We start from the raw sequence: 23,088 nt of genomic DNA, 5'->3' as shown, positions 1-23,088 counted from the left end.
TATATTCTCTCAGCAAGTGTGTGAGAGTACTTGTTCCTAGTAACAGAATGGGTTAACGTATATAATTTCAGCAAAGGTGTGGGGGTACTTGCTCTAAGAAAAACAGCGGGATTATACATATTGATCCTCGCCAAAGAAAATAGGACATGTTAAGACTATGGAACATGCTATAGATAACGTAAGCATATCTTCACTGAACCCGAATGACATAACTTCAGGACGACTACGATCGTAGTATAACATAAATACCTTGACCCAGGGATGTGCGAGCACTTGCTTGGCGGAGTATCTCTGGTTGGCATCTACTACCAGCATGTGGTCAATCAGATCCTGAATAACGGAACACAAGATGTCAGCCTTTAGAATCGTGCGAGAGGATGTTTCCTCTTTTATCACTTGACCATACAATCCGTTTAACTTGATCAACCGGTTGCACAAGTATCCCTTTGCCACCTGAGTTTACTTGTATATATTTAACGACAAGTTTGGAGGAGGAACTTGATCTTGCTCTTATTTACTTTCATTCTTTCACAAGAAAGCGTACTGGGGCTGTAGGAAATGTTACTCTTTTAGGTTATACCTTGGCCGACGAGGAGATGTCATTCCAGAACGGCGATAAGTACTCGAACTCGCCTGCGAGAATCAAGTCGAACAGCTCATCTTGATCCGGACTAAAATCAAAGTAAAAAAGGTTCATACCCATTACATACGCGAGGTGTATCCAATGGAATATGGGGCAAACAACTTGGATGTTAAAGGAGTTATCTCATTCCAGAATGCATTGCAACACTGAAATTTTCATCATAAAAAATCCTAAATGATCAACAGAATTATAACGCCTTCGGCGAGGTTCTTAAAAAGTAAAATGTAACAGAGTACATAAAGCTACTAAAGTATTTGGCAAAAGCCTTGACTTAAAGGCCCTGTCACACGTACGTTTTTTCTCTTGCGACCTGTCTCCCAAAAAAAATTGTTGCAGGTCACACGCGCATTTTTTTGCGTGTGACACCCCCTTCTACTTCTACTTCTTCTACTTTCTGCAAAAAAAACATTGCTTCAAGTCGCAGAAAAACCTTCACGTTTGCAGGGCGCGTGCGCCCTGCAACAATTTTTTTTGCGAGACAAGTTGCAGCCGAAGGCCTTAGTGTGACGGGGCGTTAAGCTGGCGTCGAAAATTGGCGCCATAGCAATGCATCATGGGTAGGGTGAGATGCCCTTCAAAGGTGTCATGTGGTGGAAGTACCTTCAGAAAGGAGAAACAGGAAAGAGAGAAAACTCAAGCACCACGACAATATAAAAGGAACACATATTTCCTACATACACAGTATGACACAAAGGCTACCATTGGTTCAAGGCCAACGGGGGCACGTACCTCCTAAATGGCGGAAAGCCGCACAATAGAATATAAGATATAACCCCTGCCGCCCAGATATCCACTTTCAGACCGTAACTGCAATAAGAATACTAAAGGTTAGGAAACTGAAAATCCAATATCTAAACTATCATACATTCAGATGCTTAAAATCTAGGAAAGAGCCAATCACAATATTCGAGTATTCTTTAATGGGATTTGATTAGGTAATTTCTGATTGCTCTTCACCTATATCAAATTACTCAGATAGGTTGTAACAAGAATGGATTCTATTTAATTCTCACCCGGATTCGTCGAGTATTTCTGGTGCTACATATGTGGGGGTCCCGCACACTAAGAACATTGGTGACTTTACTTCCATCGCCAAACCAAAATCTGCTAGCTTGAGCGATTTACGCCCATTTGGAAGATTTAACACCTATGAAAAATAGTCAGGGTCAAAATATGGTATCCTTCTTTGCGTCCGTATCCATTACGTTTTAAGTTACTCCGTTGTGCCATATCCAGTTTATTCAGTCCCTGCCATATCTACTTTTTTTTTTACAATTTTTGCAACTCGAAAACAAAAAACACAAACCCTACGAACTATTTTTTTTACAAAGTCGCACAAAAAGTAGAGCTTAATTCTTCTTTCCGCAACAATCACAGTAAAATTCATATTGTTGACTTGGGGATATTTCACTCACCAATAAGTTTTCCGGTTTGATATCTCGATGTACTATAGAGTTGCAGTGAAGGTAATCCAGTGCGGAGGCTAGGTCACGCACCATATGACTCGCGTGAACCTCGGTGTATTTAGTCGCCTCGACGATCGCCTCAAATAAGTCCCCTCCCTGTGACACGATAATAAGCAAATTAGACAACTAGAAGGCAAAAATTGTTGTAACAGTAATAGCCAGGAAAAGCATTGATGTAGTTAGAAAGGCACTTTTGACTCACCTTGACTAATTCCATGACAAGAAATATTTCTCTGGGGGTTTCGTATTCCTCTATAAGTTCCACTATGTGGTTATGCTTAACTCTTCTTAAAATACTAATTTCATTTTCTATCATATGTTCCTGAAACGAATAAAATAAGCGTATGAATATTCCTGAGAGGCACAAGTACATAAAACAAATATTTCAGCGTAAGAAATTAAACAAATAGTTAACACCCACATTAACGAATAGTCTGGAAATTTGTGGCGTATTTTCCAACTTGTAAAAAGGGAAAGGCTTATCTCTAGCTGACGAAATTTCGGTGGCATGCAAAATATGACAGGCATTATTCCAGCCCCAAACCCCTTTTTCTCTTACCTTCCCTTTGACTTTTGCTTTATTTATAATCTTTAATGCATATTCTTTATTTGTTTTCCTGAAAATTTAAAGTAGATAAAGATGAGTGGATATATCGATATCTGACATCGTATTACGAGTCCCACGGTATTTTTCGATAGCAGAACTCCCGGACCAATTGTGGTCATTGATACTTAGTTTCATTTACCTGAACTGCTACAGAAGCATTCTCGAGTGCAACCTTGTTTTAAATAGTTGTTTACATCTTTTTCAGAATGAACTGATCTATCGAAGAGGGTATCTATCACTACTGCCACCAATGTTTTAACAAGTTACCCAATCAGCATGCAAGAATCACAAACGTTAGCCAATCAGCATGCGAGAATCACAAAAGTTAGCCAATCAGCATGCGAGAACCACAACAGTTAGCCAATCAGAATGCAAGAATCACACATTTAATTGACACAAACTTCATAACTGGGAGGATTCCGTCCAGCTCTGATGTTTACTCAAGCAATTCTTTGCCACGCTAGTTAGCTAGTAAAGGTCATAACAACCTTATTTATCTGGCATACTTCACAAACCTCTCAAGATGGCCCCGCTAGCACGCGTCGCATTGTAAAACTGTCAAGTTGGCCACGGTAGCGCGCGTAGCATTGTAAAACTGTCAAGGTGGCCACGGTAGCGCGCGTCGCATTGTAAGGGGGAGGGAGTGGGGGAGACATACCTATGTTTACATTCCCGAACTACAGCGAAATTCCCATCGCCAATTACTTTTCCGATTCTGTAGAAGCCGTGGACAGACACCCTCCTTTTCTTAAATACTTTTGTCTCTCCACCTGAAAAAAAGGATTTGATTTGTTATGATTTGTTGAGAGCAGAACAAATCATATGGCTATATACACATATTTCAATTAAGTTTGACAATACCAAAATGAAAAGTGGAACAAAGTTTGACTAACAATGTTGTTTTCCTGTTTTAAGGCGGTATGATACTAAAAAAACTACAAGTTTGAAGTAACACTCAGCGTAACACTCACTAGTTCCTGTGTTTTTAATATTATTGCATGAAATTTGGCAGGAATAATTATTGATAGTGTAGTAGTGTAATGAACCTCAAAAACCTTGAAATTTTTACAATGCTTAGTAATATGAAGGCTTTTTACCAAAGAATGCTGGTTAAAATTATAAGCTTTTTGTTTGTTTACTTGATAATTTTCCATTTATGTCAACTATATAGCAATTTTAGGTTCATTACATAGTTTGAGGTATTAGCAATGAATATCCTTAGTTTGGTTTGTGTTCCAATTATAGTTTCAGAGCTAGAGCTGTTACCATATGAGCATTAAAATCAAGTATTTTGGGTGTGGCTTGGTTACCATAGCAACAGTAACTGCCAAAATTGGTATCGAATGATTAGTCTCAATGAGGTTAATGATATGTGAAATAATAAAACTGCTAAGTCTTTTGCTTAAAATGTTTGTTGTCTTGGGTATCATACCCCCTTAAAAAATGCGTGCATTCATTACGTGGGCCTCACTGGAAACCTAAAAAGAGTATGCCATAAACAGATGTCAAGGCTTGTTTTATCTAACCATTAGTGTAAGGCATTTGCCATTTTCTTATATTCAACATTAATTGAAATAGGAGTGTTACAGAAATATTAGATTGCATTAAAAAAACACCTCATGTCATTGTATAATCATCAATGTTCAAGAATGAGATATAACTTGCCGTATCATACTGATTAAGAATCGCAGAACATAACGACCCATACGAAGGACTGGTTTATAATCATGGAATGCAACGAGCCATGGTTACTGGATAAGCATCACGGAATAAATCAAAATGTCATGTTTAATATCTAAAGCTCACGCTGAATTCTCTAGAGGCACCTAAGGGAAATAAAGTGCAATTCGTGTGGAAAGTCGTGCCGTTCTTCATTGCACAAAACTTCATTAAAAAAACGAAAGCGAAAATAAAAAAACGCACACAAAACCGACCTACGTCTTGGCCTTTTTTAATCAAATTCATATAATGACCGGGAAAATCGCAACTTCCTGAGAGTCTGGGTTTTCAAACTAAATGAACGAGAATTTGCATGAGCTTATCCGCTCCTAGTCATTAAGTTTTGATGAAATAAGGTGTCTGTAAGGAAAGCAATATTTTTACAGAAGAGCGGAAGCGCTCTCAACAGTTGCGCGCTTAATGGCCCTTTTGCTCCCACGGGCAACATCCTAATGGGGTAAGCGTCAAACGCGCTTAGTGAAAAACTTATTAGGCGTCGGGTCTAATGGTCTAGCACCAGCTGACAACAACAGGAGAATTATTCAAAACGAAATAAGAAAGGCGTTTATCTTTTTCCTAAGTGTGACGTTGTGAAAAAATATTTAAAAATATTTTTTATTATTCTTGAACCTAAATCATCTATATTATATTTGCGATATCCACGAAAATGTAATCACTGGTATCATTTAGAAAAAAGTTTATTTACAAACAAGGCTTTTAGGTACAACAGTTACCGATAACAAGATGCGATATTTTTTTAATTGAAACAGTAAAAGCGTATATCAGGTAGCTGATAATATCTACACTTAATTACGCTAGCAGGGTGCTGCATAAGGGGTGACCTACCACGAAACCTTCGAAAAACACCCAAATCTTGCCATAGACCGAAACAAATGTGTCGGTATGAAAACTACTTTTTAATTGGAGTATCCAATTATGTATCTGGTAGTACGGCAATCATATCAACAAAATGACATGCGAGCCACTGAAACTTCTCTATCTTGACATCAGACAAAAGGGAGGCGATTCTTTTAAAAGGAAAATTACGCTACGGTGTATTTTGTTACCCCTAACCTAGCATTTCTTTTTTTCTAAAACAAACGTATATATTTTATCAACTAAATATCGTAAAGCTGATCTCACATATCAATTAAGACACGAAGACTAGGTGTTTACGCGAAGGTTTAATTTAAGACTCGGGTCATTAAGTTTTGTTGAGTGAAAATATGCGTCATGAATAATGAAAAGAGTCAAACGCCATCTGCCGTCTTATCACGGGTAAAACACCTGCCTTATTTTGTACCTGTACAGGATTTGGGCCCTCGTAACCATGGCTTTCATTAGGCACTTATTGACAATGCATGAGCAAGCACCAGTGGAAGATGTGTTGTGGTTATATAACACACCGTGTGCTCCTTTGTAATGGTTGTGCTATTATGTAAGCACTCGCTGTCACAGCACGAAGTAGCACTAGTGAAAGAAGTGTCCTGGTGATATAACACACCTTTTAAGGATACGGTCCCTTATAAAGACTGAGCTATTTGTAAGCACTGGTTGTCACAGCACGAGTAAGCACCAGTGAAAGAAGTGCCCTGGTGATATAACACGTGTGGTCCTGGTGATATAGCGAATAGCCATTAAGAATACAGGGCCATCAGGCACCTTACTGTAGAGGACGAGAGAACTTCAGAGAACTTCAAACTTAAGCCCCTTAGGAATACAGGACCAGCATGCACCTTAGTGTAGAGGACCGGAAGTACTTCAAACTTTAACTTAGGTCAGGGAGATTTTAATACAGCACCTGCGCTATAAGGCACCAGCTGCTAGTGACAATCGCCCTTGAAAAGGGTCCATGCGTTATCAAAGAAGACACTTTGGGGGCAGGCGCTGCTAGGAGAGATTGGCTATCAGGGTGAAAGAAGAAGAGACTTATTTAAGGGTTTTTTTTTCTAATATTCATTAGAATCCTCTCGATGTTTTAATTTGCTTGTATAATAATTGTAGGAAAATGTGTCAATATTCCAATCAACAAAACACAACCAGAAGACAAAAATAGTCAGCGATCGTAAAAAAAAATACTGAGGTTTGATCTTATATGAATAGGAATGGAAACACTTTGGTACGAACACGACAATAGAGAAGAGAAGGTCGGTAGATCATGGGAAGGAACAGAAGAGAAAGAAACGGAAACAAATACATTAATTATTAATTGCTAGGTATTGTTAGTGCAACAGGATATCTCTTCTCTTTCTTTCTTTTTAAGACTCCGGTTAGAAGAATCAGATGAATTGGAGACACAGTGTACTAGAGAATGATAAAAGACTTTCCATCCGCGTAAAGAGGCCTTATTGCTCTTAACTATCAAACCCCATTAATTTTTTTAGAACTTATCTAGCTCCTAAAATCAAAATCTAATACAGACTGTACAAACAGAAGGGCTTAATATGAAAGATATGTTATCGGATTTATAACTCCCCTTAGCTAAACAGGATATGATCAGTTTTTAAACCTTCTCAGAACGAGAAACCTTAGATGAAGAGTTTAAATGGGAGGAAGAGAGAAACACGGGATCACCAAGACAAGAGTATGACATTAATTAAGTTTATTTCTGTTATTTGCCAAACATCAGTTGAGAGCTGAAGGCATTTTACATTGGTTATTCAGAGTTTTCTTATACGGTTTAACTTTTACTTATTTATTGATCAGACTCAGAACTACAATCTCTACATTTCTCATTCCAGACACTGCCTCGAGCAGTAAAACTACAAAGATCAAAGAAAGCAATTTCTACTGAAGCAATTGTATTATATTCTAACTAAAGGCTACGGTCGCCTTGAAATAAAGTAAAATTGATAATAAAGATAATTACAAATAACCTTTCGGTTAATTATTTTTCATTCAACTGAATTCAATTGGATATTATGTTTCAAATAATTTATCTTTTAGATAAGTTTGTTATAAGCTTGGCTGCAATAATTGATAAAACCAAATACAAATAAATACATTTCGAAAAAAAATGATATTTTTCAACATATTAGACTGATCGAAATCATGCAATAAATATTTCTAACGATTCCTTACGATTTCTAACGATTCCTTACGATTTCTAACGATTCCTTAAGATATGTACACTGCCAGAAGCAGGTACATATAAAGATTTTACACTCTGCATCCATCTTGAATAATACACGAACATGATGTACACCTAAATATAACTCATGCATTCACGGAACATCTATTTTCTATGTTTTCATCATTTTATATTTTATCTCTCTATAAGCGTAATGTACTGTCATGCAGAACTTTAAGTCGCACTCTTTAATTAATTGTTTAACTTTAAGAGTTATGAGGTGAAAGAGTTTATCTGTCTGAGGAAAGTTAGGTCTTGCTTTACAAGGAGCTCGCTTAGGTCAATATTCTTGATCCAAGGTGGTGATATCAATTCTCTCTGTAAAAAATCACAAAAGATAATCATAAGAATTTAAAATGAATGAACATCGTGTTCACATTTTATTATAAACCACGTTTAGCTTTTGCACACATAAAGACAAAAACACTTTGTTTTCATCTCTTTTTGAGAACTTTTTCTTTCATTTAAGGGCCATTTGTATTTATTTACAACCTCAATATCGAATTTCGCTATTCTAATAGAAGAAAGTGTTTTTGTCTTTGACGACATAGACATAGGGATCCACAATGACACAGAGGTGCGAGAACATACCACACAAATATGAGGACATCTTTCCTATCAATATACATAGCATATATGGCATCGGTGGCGAAAGGGGCACTTAAATGATCACGGATTCAACATCCAGTTTTATAGAACTTATAGAACTTCGTTTCTCCTCATATCATACTTAATATATAAAGCTTCTCACGTATAGCTGTAGAGCTATTCTAAACAACATGATAGGACTCAAAGTTTATGCTTTTTCAGTAAAACACGAAAACAGCAGATGGGAAGTCTTGTGTGTGTTTTTATGTCTACCGCTAGATTTAAGGGGTTAATGAAATCATATATTTAATGGCCCAAAAATGTAAGAAAAACAGACCAAGAATAGTTCACTGACGAGACTTACTCTCAGTAGAGCTCCTTGCATGCGAAAGTCTCAGCCTTCATCGAGAAAGCAAACGCACAAAAACTGAGTCAATGTAAACGGCTTTCAATTCTACTAAGAGCACGTTCTTATTTGTTGGATACGCAAGGATTTGGATGACGAAAAGTTTTACATTTATCTCAAAAGAAAAAGAATAGCTGATGCGAAAGAAATAAGATGAAAAGGTATGAAAGTGAATGAGGAAATGTTATAGGCATTAGAAAGAAGTGTTTGAATGTTGGCACAGTGCTTACCCGCTATTACAAAATGGCAATGAATGTGGGATTGTAAACAGCATCTTTATAATGTGAAAGAATCTGAAGAATTTGACGAGAGAGACGTTTTTGTGTCTTACGTACCATGTTTGTACCAGCTTTGAGCCTAAAAATCTTCAATATCAATTTTTCCAATTTTTCCCCCAATTTTCGTTTGTAATAAGGCTTCTTTTTCAAAGGACAAGTATAGTATTTTAGGCAGCAAAAGGCTATTGAATCATGAATTCTTACGAGCGGGTAGGTACTGATAAAATACAAGATAAAATATTTAGATAAACAAAAAGACAACAAAAAATAATAGAATAACATGATGACACGACATATTGCCCAGTATATTCGGGTTTATCTCAGATATGACACAGTAGCACAGCAGCGTTTCAAGCCGCATCAAGCTAATACGAAAAGCATTAAAAAAAAAAACAAATAAAAATGCAATAAATAAAAAACAAGCAATTTGCTTTAACTACAGCATCGCAAACCTCAGCCAATTTATCAGACAATACACTAAAAGTAGCGCTTGGAAGACTAACATTTACACAATATATGAACATAATGATGTTGATTCATCACAAAGGACAGCAAATAGCAAATAGATACTGAATTTGAAGACTCGTTTGTCACACGTGAGAAAAAATTAAATCTGGCTGAGGTGTGAATGTGTAGTCAATTCAAACAGCATGTTGATGTTAGAAAAAGAAACAAAACAAAATAAATATCACCATTTTATTTAGCAGGATTAAAGCAACAAATATTTACAGGGAATGTAAATAGTTTTTGATGTTTGGATGCGCATTCCTTGTATTCCAAAATAATAGCAAAGTATTGAAACTCTGGCAATAACTTTCCGTTATTTTTGTTTCAAACCGCCCATAAAATTAGGCTACCCTCTATCTTATGTTGGAATACAGAAATTGTAGTATTTTTAAAGGGTTTACATTTAATATTATTTGCTGCAACATAATCTATGCTTTAATCAATTTATTTGCTAACGTTTATATAAATTAAGTCAATATCAATCAAGTCAATATTAATACACAGCATTTAATGGTTTATATTCCTATTTTTCTAGGTTTAAAAATAATTTAGACGGAATTAAATGTGTCTAAATGTTAATGTTTTAGGGATGTGATACAATAAAGGTGCGTCAATGCGGATTCGATTTAAATATCTTAAATGTTAATCACTAAAGCACAGTTCTAGACATATTATATAGACCCTGGTCTAATTCTGGTTATAACATGCCGTTAATGTATTAACTGATGTTTTAACCGTGTATAAATAACGTGTGTATCCTGTATCCTAGAACTGATTTATAGGCCCCGATCTAATTCTTGTTATAACTGATTTATAGTACCCGGTTTAATTTTTGTTATAACTGATTTATAGTCCCCGGTGTAATTCTATAACCAACAACTCTCTGGGCGTGGCCTAGTGGTTTGGGCGTGGCGTTGGTCTAGGTGCTTGAAAGCAGGCCGCGCCCTAGTTTCCAGTCTGCCGTGGGTGTGTTCTCGGGCTCAAACAGCATACAACACTGCTGGGAATTGGGGGCGTCCGGGGAGAGTAATTTCATAATTCTCTCTGCTGTAAGGTATCATAGCAACAAATAAGTCAGTCAGATTGGTGCCTTGGGATACGACGGAACCTATGCTAATATTTTAGCAGAAATATCCAAATTTTCAGAAAACGAATTCTTCAAAGTGAGCACGGGCTGCAGGACAAAGCGCGTTAGTCTAAAGTCCTAACCATCGGACGAATTTTGCCACCGGCAGGCGGGTAAAGCTGGAAGAGGCTGTCTTTCAAGCTCCTTTTATTGCCACATATTTACAATACTACAAAAATAAAAAAATAATTTCCCCGCTCTTGCAAAAGCACAACACCCATACAGCAGCAGAATTCAAACAGTTGAGACACGAATTCAAAAAGGGATAAAAACTAGCTCAGACAACATGTGGTTTGGTCTGTTCCACGTCGCCTCGCCCTGGATCTCTCCTTATTAAGTCGTAGGTCCTTGTCGTTTTTTCTCTCCCTAGAACGAGCCTTTTTACGAGTTGTGCGACGAGTATCTTCGATAGCTGTGGGACTCTCAAGTGCTATATTCAAATGCTGGACAATGGTAGGTTTGGCAGGGGGTGCAGATATTTGGAACCCGTCTAAACTGTCTCGCTCGATACGTTCCCCCCTTTGCATATCGTTCACTTTTTCCTCGAGCTTTTCCAGAGCTTCCTGCAAATCGCTCGTGAGCTTTTTCAAACTCCTATTCTCCTGCTCGAGCTGTAGAGACGTGAATCTTTCGTGTAAATCGGTAGCGTCAATTTGGTGCAATTCGTTATCAGGCAAGCTTAAAGTCCGAGTTAGTTTTCTCCGCGGTTTTGCTATGTCCTCGTACGATTTGTCCGTCTCTGATGGAAGACCCGAGTCTTCATCCTCGAACTGGTACATAGCCGAGGGAGTGGTTGGCCTACTGTTAAAGGGCGAGGTGAAGTGGCTGCTGTATGGGGATGTGGGTCTGCTGCTGAGCGGGGTGGTGAAGCGACTATCGAATGGGGAAGTGCGCTGACTAAAGCTTGCAATCGAGTCTTCCCTAAAAAGCTCCGCCTCAGACTTTTTATCATGCTCCGACTCATAATCGCTGAGCCATACGGTGGAGTAAAATCTGTCAGATGGTGGGGCCTTTGGATTGCGCGGCCTAATCACAGCTTTTGCTTCTCTGCCCAGGCGCGCTGCGGCATATTAAAAGTTACTTTAAAACGCTGTCCCTGGAGCTTTATACTCGTTGGATATTTAATTCTTTATCTATTGATTTAGGGATAGAGACGTGTTTAGTTCTTTAAAATGTAGACCTTTTAAGAAAAGTTTTAGAGTTACTACTTTATAACTTTATTAATATTCAAATTCATTTGTTTGCTTTGAGAGAAAAAGGTGTGACGAGTCAGTCTTCAAAGATCAGTATCTAAATGTGCTATCATAAATCAATCCTAAAATGGGATGTTACCTATGTATGGATTTATGTGATCTGATGTCAGTGTTTACTGGGTGATATCTAATCCTCGTCGCAGTCTTTATCGTGGCTTCGTTCAAATGTCGTCGAAATAGCTACGCAGGGCGATGCCAATCTTACCTGAATCTGACATCATGTTGTCCTTCTCAAAAACGTGCGCAGGGTACCTAATAGAACATTTAATCGTGAGCACGTGAGCAGGGTAACTAATAAAACATTCAATCGTGAGCACGTGAGCAGGGTACCTAATAGAGCATTCAATCGTGAGCAGGGTACCTAATAGAGCATTCAATCGTGAGCAGGGTACCTAATAGAACGTGTAATTATCGTGAGCACGTGAGCAGGGTACCTAATAGAACGTGTAATTATCGTGAGCACGTGAGCAGGGTACCTAAGAGAACGTGTAATTATCGTGAGCTCGTGAGCAGGGTACCTAATAGAACGTGTAATTATCGTAAGCACGTGAGCAGGGTACCTAATAGAACGTGTAATTATCGTGAGCACGTGAGCAGTGTACCTAATAGAACATTCAATCGTGAGCACGTGAGCAGGGTACCTAATAGAACGTGTAATTATCGTGAGCACGTGAGCAGGGTACCTAATAGAACGTGTAATTATCGTGAGCACGTGAGCAGGGAACTTAATAGAACATGTAATCGTGAGCTTGTGAGAAGGGTACGATACATTTCACAGATTACACACAACAGTCAACTTGCAAAGTACAACAGACTTACAACTCGTCTGTCCCCATGCCTGTCCCAGAAGGAGTCTGAAAAAATAAAAACATTTAAATATGAGCCTTTGTATCTTACTTGGAATAAAAGTAGAGAGAAATAGTGTCTTAACATTGCTTCCCTCACCTTTCTACCAGTGGAGCTCGGAGACTTGGAGCGGTTGGCTGCAGGGGAGAAATAATTTATTTATTTTATTTTACTAGTAACAACAACAAAATCCTTTTTTTGGAAACGGGTGAGGTTTTCCTCGGCCCTACAGAAGTAATAAAGAGGACTCTTGTCTCTAAACGGGTGAGGTTTTCCTCGGCCCTACAGAAGTAAATGGTGATAATGCGGCTTTAAACGTTATACGTGCTTGAAATTCGGTGCATAAATTTATAGTCCGTAAGTACTCATTTTAGTATTCACAGAGACATAGTCGAAGACTTACACAATGGCGTGTGTCCATTAACCTGGAAGATAAAGAAATGCATTAGACAATGGGAATACTTATGAAGTAGTAATAATATAAGTAGTAATATACTCAGAGACAATAAAGAAAAAGGTACAAATGCTTTCAATGCAGGTTATCACTTATCACCCTCGGATAATCCAATGATTCAATGAATATTAGTGAAATTGTGATAGACAAGACGAGACTTGTTGAATAGTGACTGGAAATAGATAGAACAGCCATGAGAATAGAGTGAAGAGCCATGGGAATAGATTGAAGAGCCATGGGAATAGATTGAAGAGCCATGGGAATAGATTGAAGAGCCATGGGAATAGAGTGATGAGCCATGGGAATAGAGTGAAGAGCCATGGGAATAGAGTGAAGAGCCATGGGAATAGAGTGAAGAGCCATGGGAATAGAGTGAAGAGCCATGGGAATAGAGTGAAGAGCCATGGGAATAGAGTAAAGAGCCATGGGAATAGAGTAAAGAGCCATGAGAATAGAGTAAAGAGCCATGAGAATAGAGTGAAGAGCCATGGGAATAGAGTGAAGAGCCATGGGAATAGAGTAAAGAGCCATGGGAATAGAGTAAAGAGCCATGAGAATAGAGTGAAGAGCCATGGGAATAGAGTGAAGAGCCATGGGAATAGAGTGAAGAGCCATGGGAATAGAGTGAAGAGCCATGGGAATAGAGTGAAGAGCCATGGGAATAGAGTGAAGAGCCATGGGAATAGAGTGAAGAGCCATGGGAATAGAGTGAAGAGCCATGGGAATAGAGTGAAAAGCCATGGGAATAGAGTGAAGAGCCATGGGAATAGAGTGTAGAGCCATGAGAATAGAGTGAAGAGCCATGAGAATAGAGTGAAGAGCCATGAGAATAGAGTGAAGAGCCATGAGAATAGAGTGAAGAGCCATGAGAATAGAGTGAAGAGCCATGGGAATAGAGTGAAGAGCCATGGGAATAGAGTAAAGAGCCATGGGAATAGAGTAAAGAGCCATGGGAATAGAGTGAAGAGCCATGGGAATAGAGTGAAGAGCCATGGGAATAGAGTGAAGAGCCATGAGAATAGAGTGAAGAGCCATGAGAATAGAGTGAAGAGCCATGAGAATAGAGTGAAGAGCCATGAGAATAGAGTGAAGAGCCATGGGAATAGAGTGAAGAGCCATGGGAATAGAGTGAAGAGCCATGGGAATAGAGTAAAGAGCCATGGGAATAGAGTTAAGAGCCATGGGAATAAAGAGCCATTGGAATAGAGTAAAGAGCCATGAGAATAGAGTGAAGAGCCATGAGAATAGAGTGAAGAGCCATGGGAATAGAGTGAAGAGCCATGGGAATAGAGTGTAGAGCCATGGGAATAGAGTGAAGAGCCATGGGAATAGAGTGAAGAGCCATGGGAATAGAGTGAAGAGCCATGGGAATAGAGTGAAGAGCCATGGGAATAGAGTGAAGAGCCATGGGAATAGAGTGAAGAGCCATGGGAATAGAGTAAAGAGCCATGGGAATAGAGTGAAGAGCCATGGGAATAGAGTGAAGAGCCATGGGAATAGAGCCATTCTTTTTCTCCTTACCCTGCTTGGGCTGACGCTACGGCCTCGGGAACCTTTTCCAGCACTCTTAACTACAAGATGAGAGCCAAGTTTAATGTTAAAATTCTCAACAAAACACACACATTCTAACGACATTTTTAAATATATTTGAACTCTAGATTTAATTTTATTGTATTTTAATTTTTATGACACTGAATTGAACCTGGTAGTATGATTTATCAGGTGAAGGTATTAGGTATTACGTGGTTAAACAGTCAATCAAATATCTGATTGACAAGAAATATAAATCTACTAAAAGTTTAAAAAAAATGTTTGCTCAGATAATTATTTTTTAAATTTCTCTGATTTATTTGAGAACTCAACTTATACTAGAAAAATCATATTTTACTTCAACCAATGAGCAGTTTTTTAGATGGTCTGGTCACATGGTTGTTATATTATGGTTTACCTGAGGATGATCGTCGCACAGGGCGGCCTGGAGCTCCTCCTGTGAACGGTTAGTGGTCATTTAGCTTTTAAACGTCTAGCGATTGGAGTCAGGTTATAATCAACAGGATTTCATCTACTGTGCAGTTAGTTTAACAATAAACCATACATTTTAGTGCCCAGCTTTAAATAAGATTTCACTCTTGATTAAAATATGGGATACGGATCCCTTCTCCCAGGCACTTCTAAAAAAACATTTGATTTAATTTTATATTTTTTTTTTAATTTACCATATCCCATTTACAATATTGTTCAATATCATTCAAATTAAGAAACCAGTCAAATTACTTTTTTATGGTTATCATTTCTCACGACAAAGTACTCAAGCTTAGCTGTTTATTTTACCAAACAAATCATTAGAGCAAGATCTTTCCTGCTGAAAAATGTCTCTAGTATTACTGTAATTACTGCAATCCTTCTTGTAATTTTTACTGTGACACTTATACACAATCATTCAATGACCCTGAAATAGCTATTTCGTTTATTCCATGTTTTTGAGCTTCAAGAATGAATCACTCTTGACTCATACACAAGGGCCCGTCAATTGTGGGTGTGGTTTGGGTGAACTCACCATCTCGGGAGCTGCTGTCACGGTGCTGGCGAGTTGTTCGAAGGGAGGAGGATCTCTTCAGGCCACTGGACGGGCGCTGCAAGTCTCTATATGCAGAGTTCTTCTTGCAGCTGTACTCTGAAATGGTCGTGTTGAAGTGGTATTAATACACCGAACTATAAGCCAATCAGAAAAATGTACTCTGAAATGGTCATGAATTTCAGGGAAACAATCAACATGACGCAGATGGATAACCAATTAACATAGATTTTATTGAAGAAATAGAATACCAAAATACAATTGGCCAGGCAGCCATGCATCAGAAAATATACCTTCCCCTTCAATGAAAAGTGGACCCAGAAGCTAGATTATAAAGACTCGTTGGAATCGACACACTCCCATATGCAGCTATGCCTCCAGCGTGGAGGTGTTATTGATTATGCAGCCATTACGATGAGGTGCCATTCAACTTCTTATTCACTCGAAAAGCATTTACCTTTACTGGTTACACATTTTCACACTAAATAATTAGAATTCAACTGCCAATCATTCATTTATTTAATTATTTCCATTTGTTGCCTCTTCCTGTAAAATCGTAGTGAAACCACAGTTTCTGATTTGAATTTATGATAAAAAAGTTCTCAGTTCCTCCAAGTCTACGCAGGCTCCCTTTCACCCAAATACAAGCCGGCAGAAATTGTGAGTTCACTACGATAGAAATGTGTTTGTATCACGGCTCTAGCCATGCTCTACAAAGCACACTCTATTACAAATGCTTATCTTATAAAAGCCCTCTGACATCAATATAAAACTTAAAAATTTTGCACTTGTGAATTGTTCATAATCTATAAAAAGCTTTTTACTCTTCTTATAAGGACGGAGAACTACCTTTTAGAATTCCCCTGTTAAATGATCACCCATATAATAGATAAAATAATAATCTCAACCAGATTTTTATGTTGTCTCAATCCTTATAGGATAGGAATTTTTAAAAAAAGTGAAGAGAATTTCAAAAAGTGAAAAAAAATAGATTCAAATAATTATAGCAAAGTGAGTGTTTGATAGTTGATGATTTGTGAATAATATTTAACTGAGGGGATAAATAGGTAGCGAACACCCTTATAACAGATATTGTGACTGAGACATTATACCAGTATGGATAAATATACGCAGAAAATGCCTAGCAAGGTTAAATACTGCAAACTATGTTAAATACTTCTGACTCTGTTAAAAAAAACTGTGCTGCTATTAAACTATTTCTGAAGCTAAATAACAAGTGCTTTGAATAATGATAATAATAATAATAACCGTTATATACGTACTTTAAGCAATTGATAATAAAGTCAACTGATATATTTGTTTTGAAACAATATAAAGTTTGAGAACATAACTGAAACAATAAAATATATGAATCCAATAAAATACTGTATAAATGCTTATAATACTCTGAATGTTTTAGATGTCTATGCATTTGATATTCATTCCTGAGTGTTTTTAGAAATCTCTTGAGAATGCCTTCTAGATTATTATAACATGTTGGTTCAATGACGAAATGACAAGAAGAAAAACAATTTAACCTTGCTACTTGAATAAACCATTCTACCTAATATAACTCTATTCTACCTTTAGCTCAACTAAAACTAGTATCAACTACATATTACAACATAATTCTATTCTATTTTAGACTACAAGACGCATTTTATCAAACGCGTCAAGAACTTTGTCAATAGTAGCAACTAAAAGCAACCATATAACTAACAATCTTGTTGATCATACCAATCTTAGTATAGTCATATAGTCATCTTGTTTTTAGAAGGGACTTCTTTATATCATTATATATTCTATACCATATTTCCTTTTGTTCGGTGGTAGGGATACTTTGCCTTTTGTATCCTTATATATTGTAAATCATTTATTTCCTTCTTTGTGAAGAAACTAGTAGAAGGAGTTGCCTTTTCAATCTGCAGCATTTGCTTGGATGAAAGACACTCCCAGTCAATTTCTACATACTGGCTTCAAGTGCATCTGAGTTTTGGACATTCAGGGATAGTGGCTTCAAATCCAGATTGTCAATGCTGTCACTATCTGAACTTGCCAGATCCTCTGCAATCATTGGTCGGACAGAAGCTGTGGGTTTTCCTTCTCCCTGGGGGTATGGGCGCAGTACCTTTTCCCCATGAATTAAGACGTAATAACCATGCTTTGCACAAACTTCTTCACCACTTTCATCTTTGTTATTATCATCATCATCATCATAATCATTATCATCAGTGTCATCACCAGGCTTTGGTGCCTGAACTGATGGTCTGTTTGGCCTGATAGCAACAGGGGTGTACGATCCTGCTTTTGGCTTTGGCCTGGGCTTGATTGCAATTGGCTTGTCTGACCCTGCCTTAGGTCGAGGAGCCTGGATTTTGAAGGCATCCGTAGAGTCTGTGCTCATTCGTGCAGGCACTAGTGGCTTTCTGATTGGCTCAGGGGTGCGCTGTGCTGAGGTGGGTGCTGTCTTAGGTCTAGATGGTGGTGCCGATAGAGTCTGTCTTGGCGAGAGTATGAATTTGGGAGTAATACTTTTAGGAGTGTAGAGTCTTGGAGACACGGACCATGCTCTAGTTCTCGCTGATTTGGGCCTCGAGGTATTGAGCACAGGTGTTGAGAGGGCGGACAGGATGCAGTGTAGATGGGTAGTGAATTCTTTGTGTGGTTTTGTTGTCAGTGGGCGCAGGGCAGGAATATATGGGATCTTTTTGGGCACGACACTAAACCTCCAAGGAGGTTTCTCAGAACCTAGAGTCAGAGAAACTATTTTAGATTTTAAAAGATTCAAACAATTCCTGGCTATACTGTCGTATAAGCGAGCAAAAAACTTGTCTTGAAGCCCATACAATTCCTGCCTTGCTGCCCGCATGTTGATGTCTGGATTTGCTAAAGTCATGATATTCAACAACCAATTTGTCTTTGGTAAATGGCATGTTTTAACATTTTTTTGTGCACAATCAAATAAACATATGTTGCTTTCTGTCTCGCTTACACGATAGTAAACCATAACACTTTATGTATTCACATGTACTTTAGACCCTAGACATTTTTATCAAGTAAATTTAGCAATGTTTAATCTACATGCATGAACGTGCACAAATGTGTTGCAAGAGAGACAAAAAGCAAACATACAGAATGGATGATTGGAGAGTTACAACTGCTGATAATGTATCAGAAAGAGATAAAAACCACCTGCAAAGTCTGCTATTGCGTAGGAGCAATCTAGAGAATATTCACAGATTGAGCATTCAATAATTAATTAATTAACACTTAGCAGGAGCTTTTCATGCATGGGTAATTGCTATGATTAAAAGTTTGCAAAGATATTAGTTATTTAATGGTGCATAACAAGAACTGTGTGTGGCGATAGGCCTTCAATAAGCAATCATCCTGCACAACAGGCCATTTAATAAAACATGAGGGTCCTATGTAATATGAACATTAAAATAAAGCTATGCTAGGTCCAGAAAAAGAGAATCTATTTTAGTTTGGGTCTCTATGTTTCTCTTTTTTTCAACACAGTAACCTACTGTCCCCAGGGTTCAAGTTCCAAGCTCATAGAACTAATTTGATTCTTCATTAAAGCTTGAGCTTTTAGTAACCTTAACTTGCTAGCTGGAGTATGTAGTAATGCTAAGACTGCTGTTAAAAGTAAGTACTTGTTATTAGAATTCATAGATCATAAATAATAACAATAAGTGTATCTGAACAAGAAGTAATACAGATAGTTTACTCACGCTGAAGATCCAGGTCAAAACCTTCCTCAGGTGGCTTCTCATGAGAGCTTAACGCCACAAATGTGTGGTCATCATAGAAAAGGTCACGTAGAGTTTTGATCTGAAAAAATAGTCATAAACATCAATCTTAAATTCCAAGGAGGAAATTGAGGATCATGGTTTTGCATATTCTATTGTTATATTTTTGATGTTCAAAAATCTGTCTTTTAGATAATTTGTGATGACTCTCCATACTGATTAAATCCTATTTTTTCTTAAAGCAAAATAGCAAAAATTCCTATTGTAGCAGCAAAGATCTGAACAAGGTCAAACAGCATTCATTTGTTTAGTGATAAAAGAATAGGGTGATAGAAAATAGGAGAGTGTTGGGCATAATAAGTCTGTTACTTTATATTAAGCCAAATAAGATTTTTGATTGACCATTAAATTCTTCAATGAAGAAATATGTGAAACCTTGCATCTGGTACATGGAAGAATTAAAGGTGTGGTCACAACAACAAAGGAAAAATTCTTCAAAAGGAAACAACATTTCCCCTATAAAAAATATTTTTACAGATTTGAAACAAAATTAAGAACATAGCTTTAAAATTTGACAATTTAAAAAAGGTATCTTTACTAAACATAGCACTTGAAGGGTAACAAAGTCAAACAAAGACCAAACATTACCTATTCATTTTTTACACCCTCTAAAATGAAACCAAATTAATAGACTAAATTTATGCAAGCTTTGTTTACTATGGACCACCTGTTGAAGGTGGTGTGATCCTTTTGAATTGAACTATTTAGAAAAGCTTCTTGTGTTATTATCACTAACCACGGAATTCTTCTGTATACATGTTTTGTTTGGATCTAGGTGCATATTGCATTTGTGAAGTCAGTGGATTTATCAAGGTGTGGCTCTAAAGAGTTCCTCCTTTTCTGGCTTTGAGTTGTCAAAGACTCAATATAGGAATAATTCACTTACACAGTAGTAGAGGAAGCTGGTCTAGTCTGGCATTTTTTTATTAGACTCTAAGGATATCTGCCTTGAACTATATAAAGATCTCTGCCTTGAACTATATAAAGATCTCTAAGCTAAGATAATTCAAGGAGGACAAATGAACTGGGCTTGGTGAAAAGTCTTTCTTCTGGCTTTTAGGAATAAATCTAATTTTTAACGTCTACCCCTGGTGTCTTCCTTTCTTTATTTTTTTGTCTATTATTCACAAAGATCCATGCTGAATGCTTTTAACCCAATTCTTTTTCAATTTAAAAAAATTGAATTTAACATGTACACACTACTTTTTAATAAATGATCTGATAATGATTCAAGATTGGATGTGAAATGTAAACTTAAATTAAAGCATGAAAATTATCATGTATGTACAGCAAGTTACTCTTTTGCCGTAATCAATTTTAGTTTTAATGTAAACAATCTTGAATGCTGTATCTTGGGATGTGTATAATCACCATATTGGGGAAATAGGATAATAAATTTCTGGGATTAAAAAATAAAGATTTAAAACAGCTCAACCATAAGTACCAAAACAGAAAATGTTTCTTTATATAAGGAAAACATACTGGAGAATGTATAGTCTAAACTTCCCAGTTTCCTTCTTAATTATAAACAACAATTTCATTTCATTTCAGATGAGCCTAATATGGTCATTCCATGGTACTGGTCAAATAGTAAAAATTTTAGAATGATTAGAATGATTCATATTTTTTAAAAAAAGAAATTTGATATCTTTTTATTTTAGAAAAAATTTAATACCACAATTCAGATCAGGTGCTCCCTTCATTTTATAAGAGTGACTAAGAGGTGAGTATGAGTTTAAGGTTGATAAATATTAATGATAATGACATGTTTGCCTGTGAGTCATGCTCTGATATGGGGATAACATTCATAAATATGGAAAAACCATTATAAAGATAATTTTACTCACAATCTGACCCCTACCCAAGAGTTCTACTAGTGCACTGTAAGAGTAAACACAAATTATTCATTGATTTCTAAGTCCATTCAGAGGTGGTTTATTTACTCTGGCAACTCAAATGATAAACAAAAGATAAAAAAGAGTGACAGCAGACAATAAATGTGGTATACATAGCCTGGGATGTCAGGGAAATATTCTCAACAAAGTCAAGTATTTGTGTATAACAAGTCTGGAGGATTTGGGAAATTAGCTTTCATTCAGAAATATATGTACCTTAAAAGTTTTTTAATCAGTAATGCTGGTCATTGATAAAGCAAATATTGTAAAACCATGAGTGGTACTAAAGCCACAACTTCTTATCCCAACAATTAATTAAAACCACTAAAAATATATCACAGACATATGATTATACAGCCATTTTAACTATGCATATGTGGATTAACAGGAAGACAGGGTACATGCCCCTAAGCATTACCTGGATGTTGCTGGGTCTTATGGAAGACTATTAAATTCTGATCTTTCCTTCTAGTCACTCTTATACTTCATTACAATATTTTTGAACGTCTGCATTTTAGAAAGCATCAGGACTAAAAAAAAAAGCTATATTTTTCTGATATCTGAGCCTCAGCATGTTCTTAGCATGTTCTTAAAATTGGGTGAAATCTCAGGCATGACGTTCTTATAAAAAAGAGTGTATATCTACCCTTCTAAAACATCTTAACCCAAAAGCATCTCTGAAGTTCATGACCTTACAGATATTAGCAGTTTCTAGAAAGATAAAGAGTCCAAAAAAAGGAATAAAAAAAGGCTTAATATAATATTTCGCACATAAAATGCTCTTGATGTGTGTTAATGGTTATAGCATAGGGCTCTGTCCACGCGTGACTTGATTCCTCCTTGTATGCTCAGCCAACAATTCATTGGACAGCTTTTTATGATATTGAACATTTTTAGACATAGAGGAAATACGTAAGCCAGGCTTTCACTTAAACCCGAATAATGTGTATTTTAGGCTCTTTGTTAGGCTAACTGCCAAAAGGATTAAGGCGTGATAAAAATTGCCTACAGATTTGTCACGTCCCAGTGAAACAGTTTTCAAAATGAAAAGGCTTCCTTTGATCGAGTCATTGAAGCGTTTGGATTGCGACGGAGCGGAACACTCGTATAAGAGGGTCAACACACGTTTAAAATGTAACAAGGCCAACAAAACGGCAAATAAACCTAGATTTTGCAGTAGCGAAGGTTTGGGGTTAGATACCTTGTACAAGCCTAATCTTTATGAATAATATAGCGTCCTCTAGAACTAGACACGTGGCAAAAAAAAAAAACACAATCCTCAGTACGGGAAGGATGTGAACAAAGAACCCGACATTACGAGAAGATTAAAAAAGCGTGCTTTTTCATGAGTGAGGAAAACTAAAACCTTAAATGGCCAAGTGAAAACCAGTAAAATGCACCATTGTTCGGTGAAAAAAGCCTTTCAATGCCGTAAGCTTGTCGATTTCGACACTCGAATGGTAATTTAGCGCGCGTGCTTGCAAGAACTCTAGGGAAAATAGGACGGGAAGTAATCGATATTTTGAATATAAATAGGAAATGATATCGCCTTTTGCGATGGAAGAAGGATGGGTGATTAATATGGAGGTATGCAGGTTTTCTTGAACCATGGAATAACAGCACTGGTGACATTTTAATGTAGATATACGAAAATGAAAAATTGTTTCGCTTTGACGCCAATTTCGCGCGAAAAATATGAGTTTGGATTTAAATGCCGTCACTCGGCCCTTCTCACATGGCGTTTTTACGCAACTCAAAGGCAAGCAACAGTGTTTATAAA

The 23,088-nt window shown here is 37.1% G+C and overlaps 1 protein-coding gene across 10 annotated transcripts in view; it reads right to left on the bottom strand.

Annotated features, from left to right (window-relative positions):
• Positions 1-23,088, bottom strand: part of LOC5516477 (serine/threonine-protein kinase DCLK1) — a 37,891-nt gene that overhangs the window by 7,006 nt on the left and 7,797 nt on the right. For 9 of the 10 annotated variants that reach the window (XM_032386302.2, XM_032386303.2, XM_032386310.2 and 6 more), the window contains 16 exons: positions 19,336-19,435; positions 15,581-15,697; positions 14,972-15,010; positions 14,545-14,594; positions 12,973-12,994; positions 12,669-12,706; positions 12,543-12,577; positions 11,929-11,975; positions 3,375-3,486; positions 2,669-2,726; positions 2,312-2,431; positions 2,059-2,205; positions 1,657-1,790; positions 1,373-1,450; positions 581-671; positions 250-330 (listed from right to left, as the gene is read on the bottom strand). In XM_032386302.2, coding sequence (XP_032242193.1) covers positions 250-330; positions 581-671; positions 1,373-1,450; positions 1,657-1,790; positions 2,059-2,205; positions 2,312-2,431; positions 2,669-2,726; positions 3,375-3,486; positions 11,929-11,975; positions 12,543-12,577; positions 12,669-12,706; positions 12,973-12,994; positions 14,545-14,594; positions 14,972-15,010; positions 15,581-15,697; positions 19,336-19,435 — 1,269 coding nt within the window. The remainder of the gene's footprint in view (positions 1-249; positions 331-580; positions 672-1,372; positions 1,451-1,656; positions 1,791-2,058; positions 2,206-2,311; positions 2,432-2,668; positions 2,727-3,374; positions 3,487-11,928; positions 11,976-12,542; positions 12,578-12,668; positions 12,707-12,972; positions 12,995-14,544; positions 14,595-14,971; positions 15,011-15,580; positions 15,698-19,335; positions 19,436-23,088) is intronic. The other variant, XM_001636501.3, reaches the window with a different exon arrangement.

Source organism: Nematostella vectensis, chromosome 10 (genome assembly GCF_932526225.1).
Source record: "Nematostella vectensis chromosome 10, jaNemVect1.1, whole genome shotgun sequence".
Classification (NCBI taxonomy): Eukaryota; Metazoa; Cnidaria; class Anthozoa; order Actiniaria; family Edwardsiidae; genus Nematostella; species Nematostella vectensis.
This window is presented reverse-complemented; position numbering and strand designations above follow the sequence as displayed.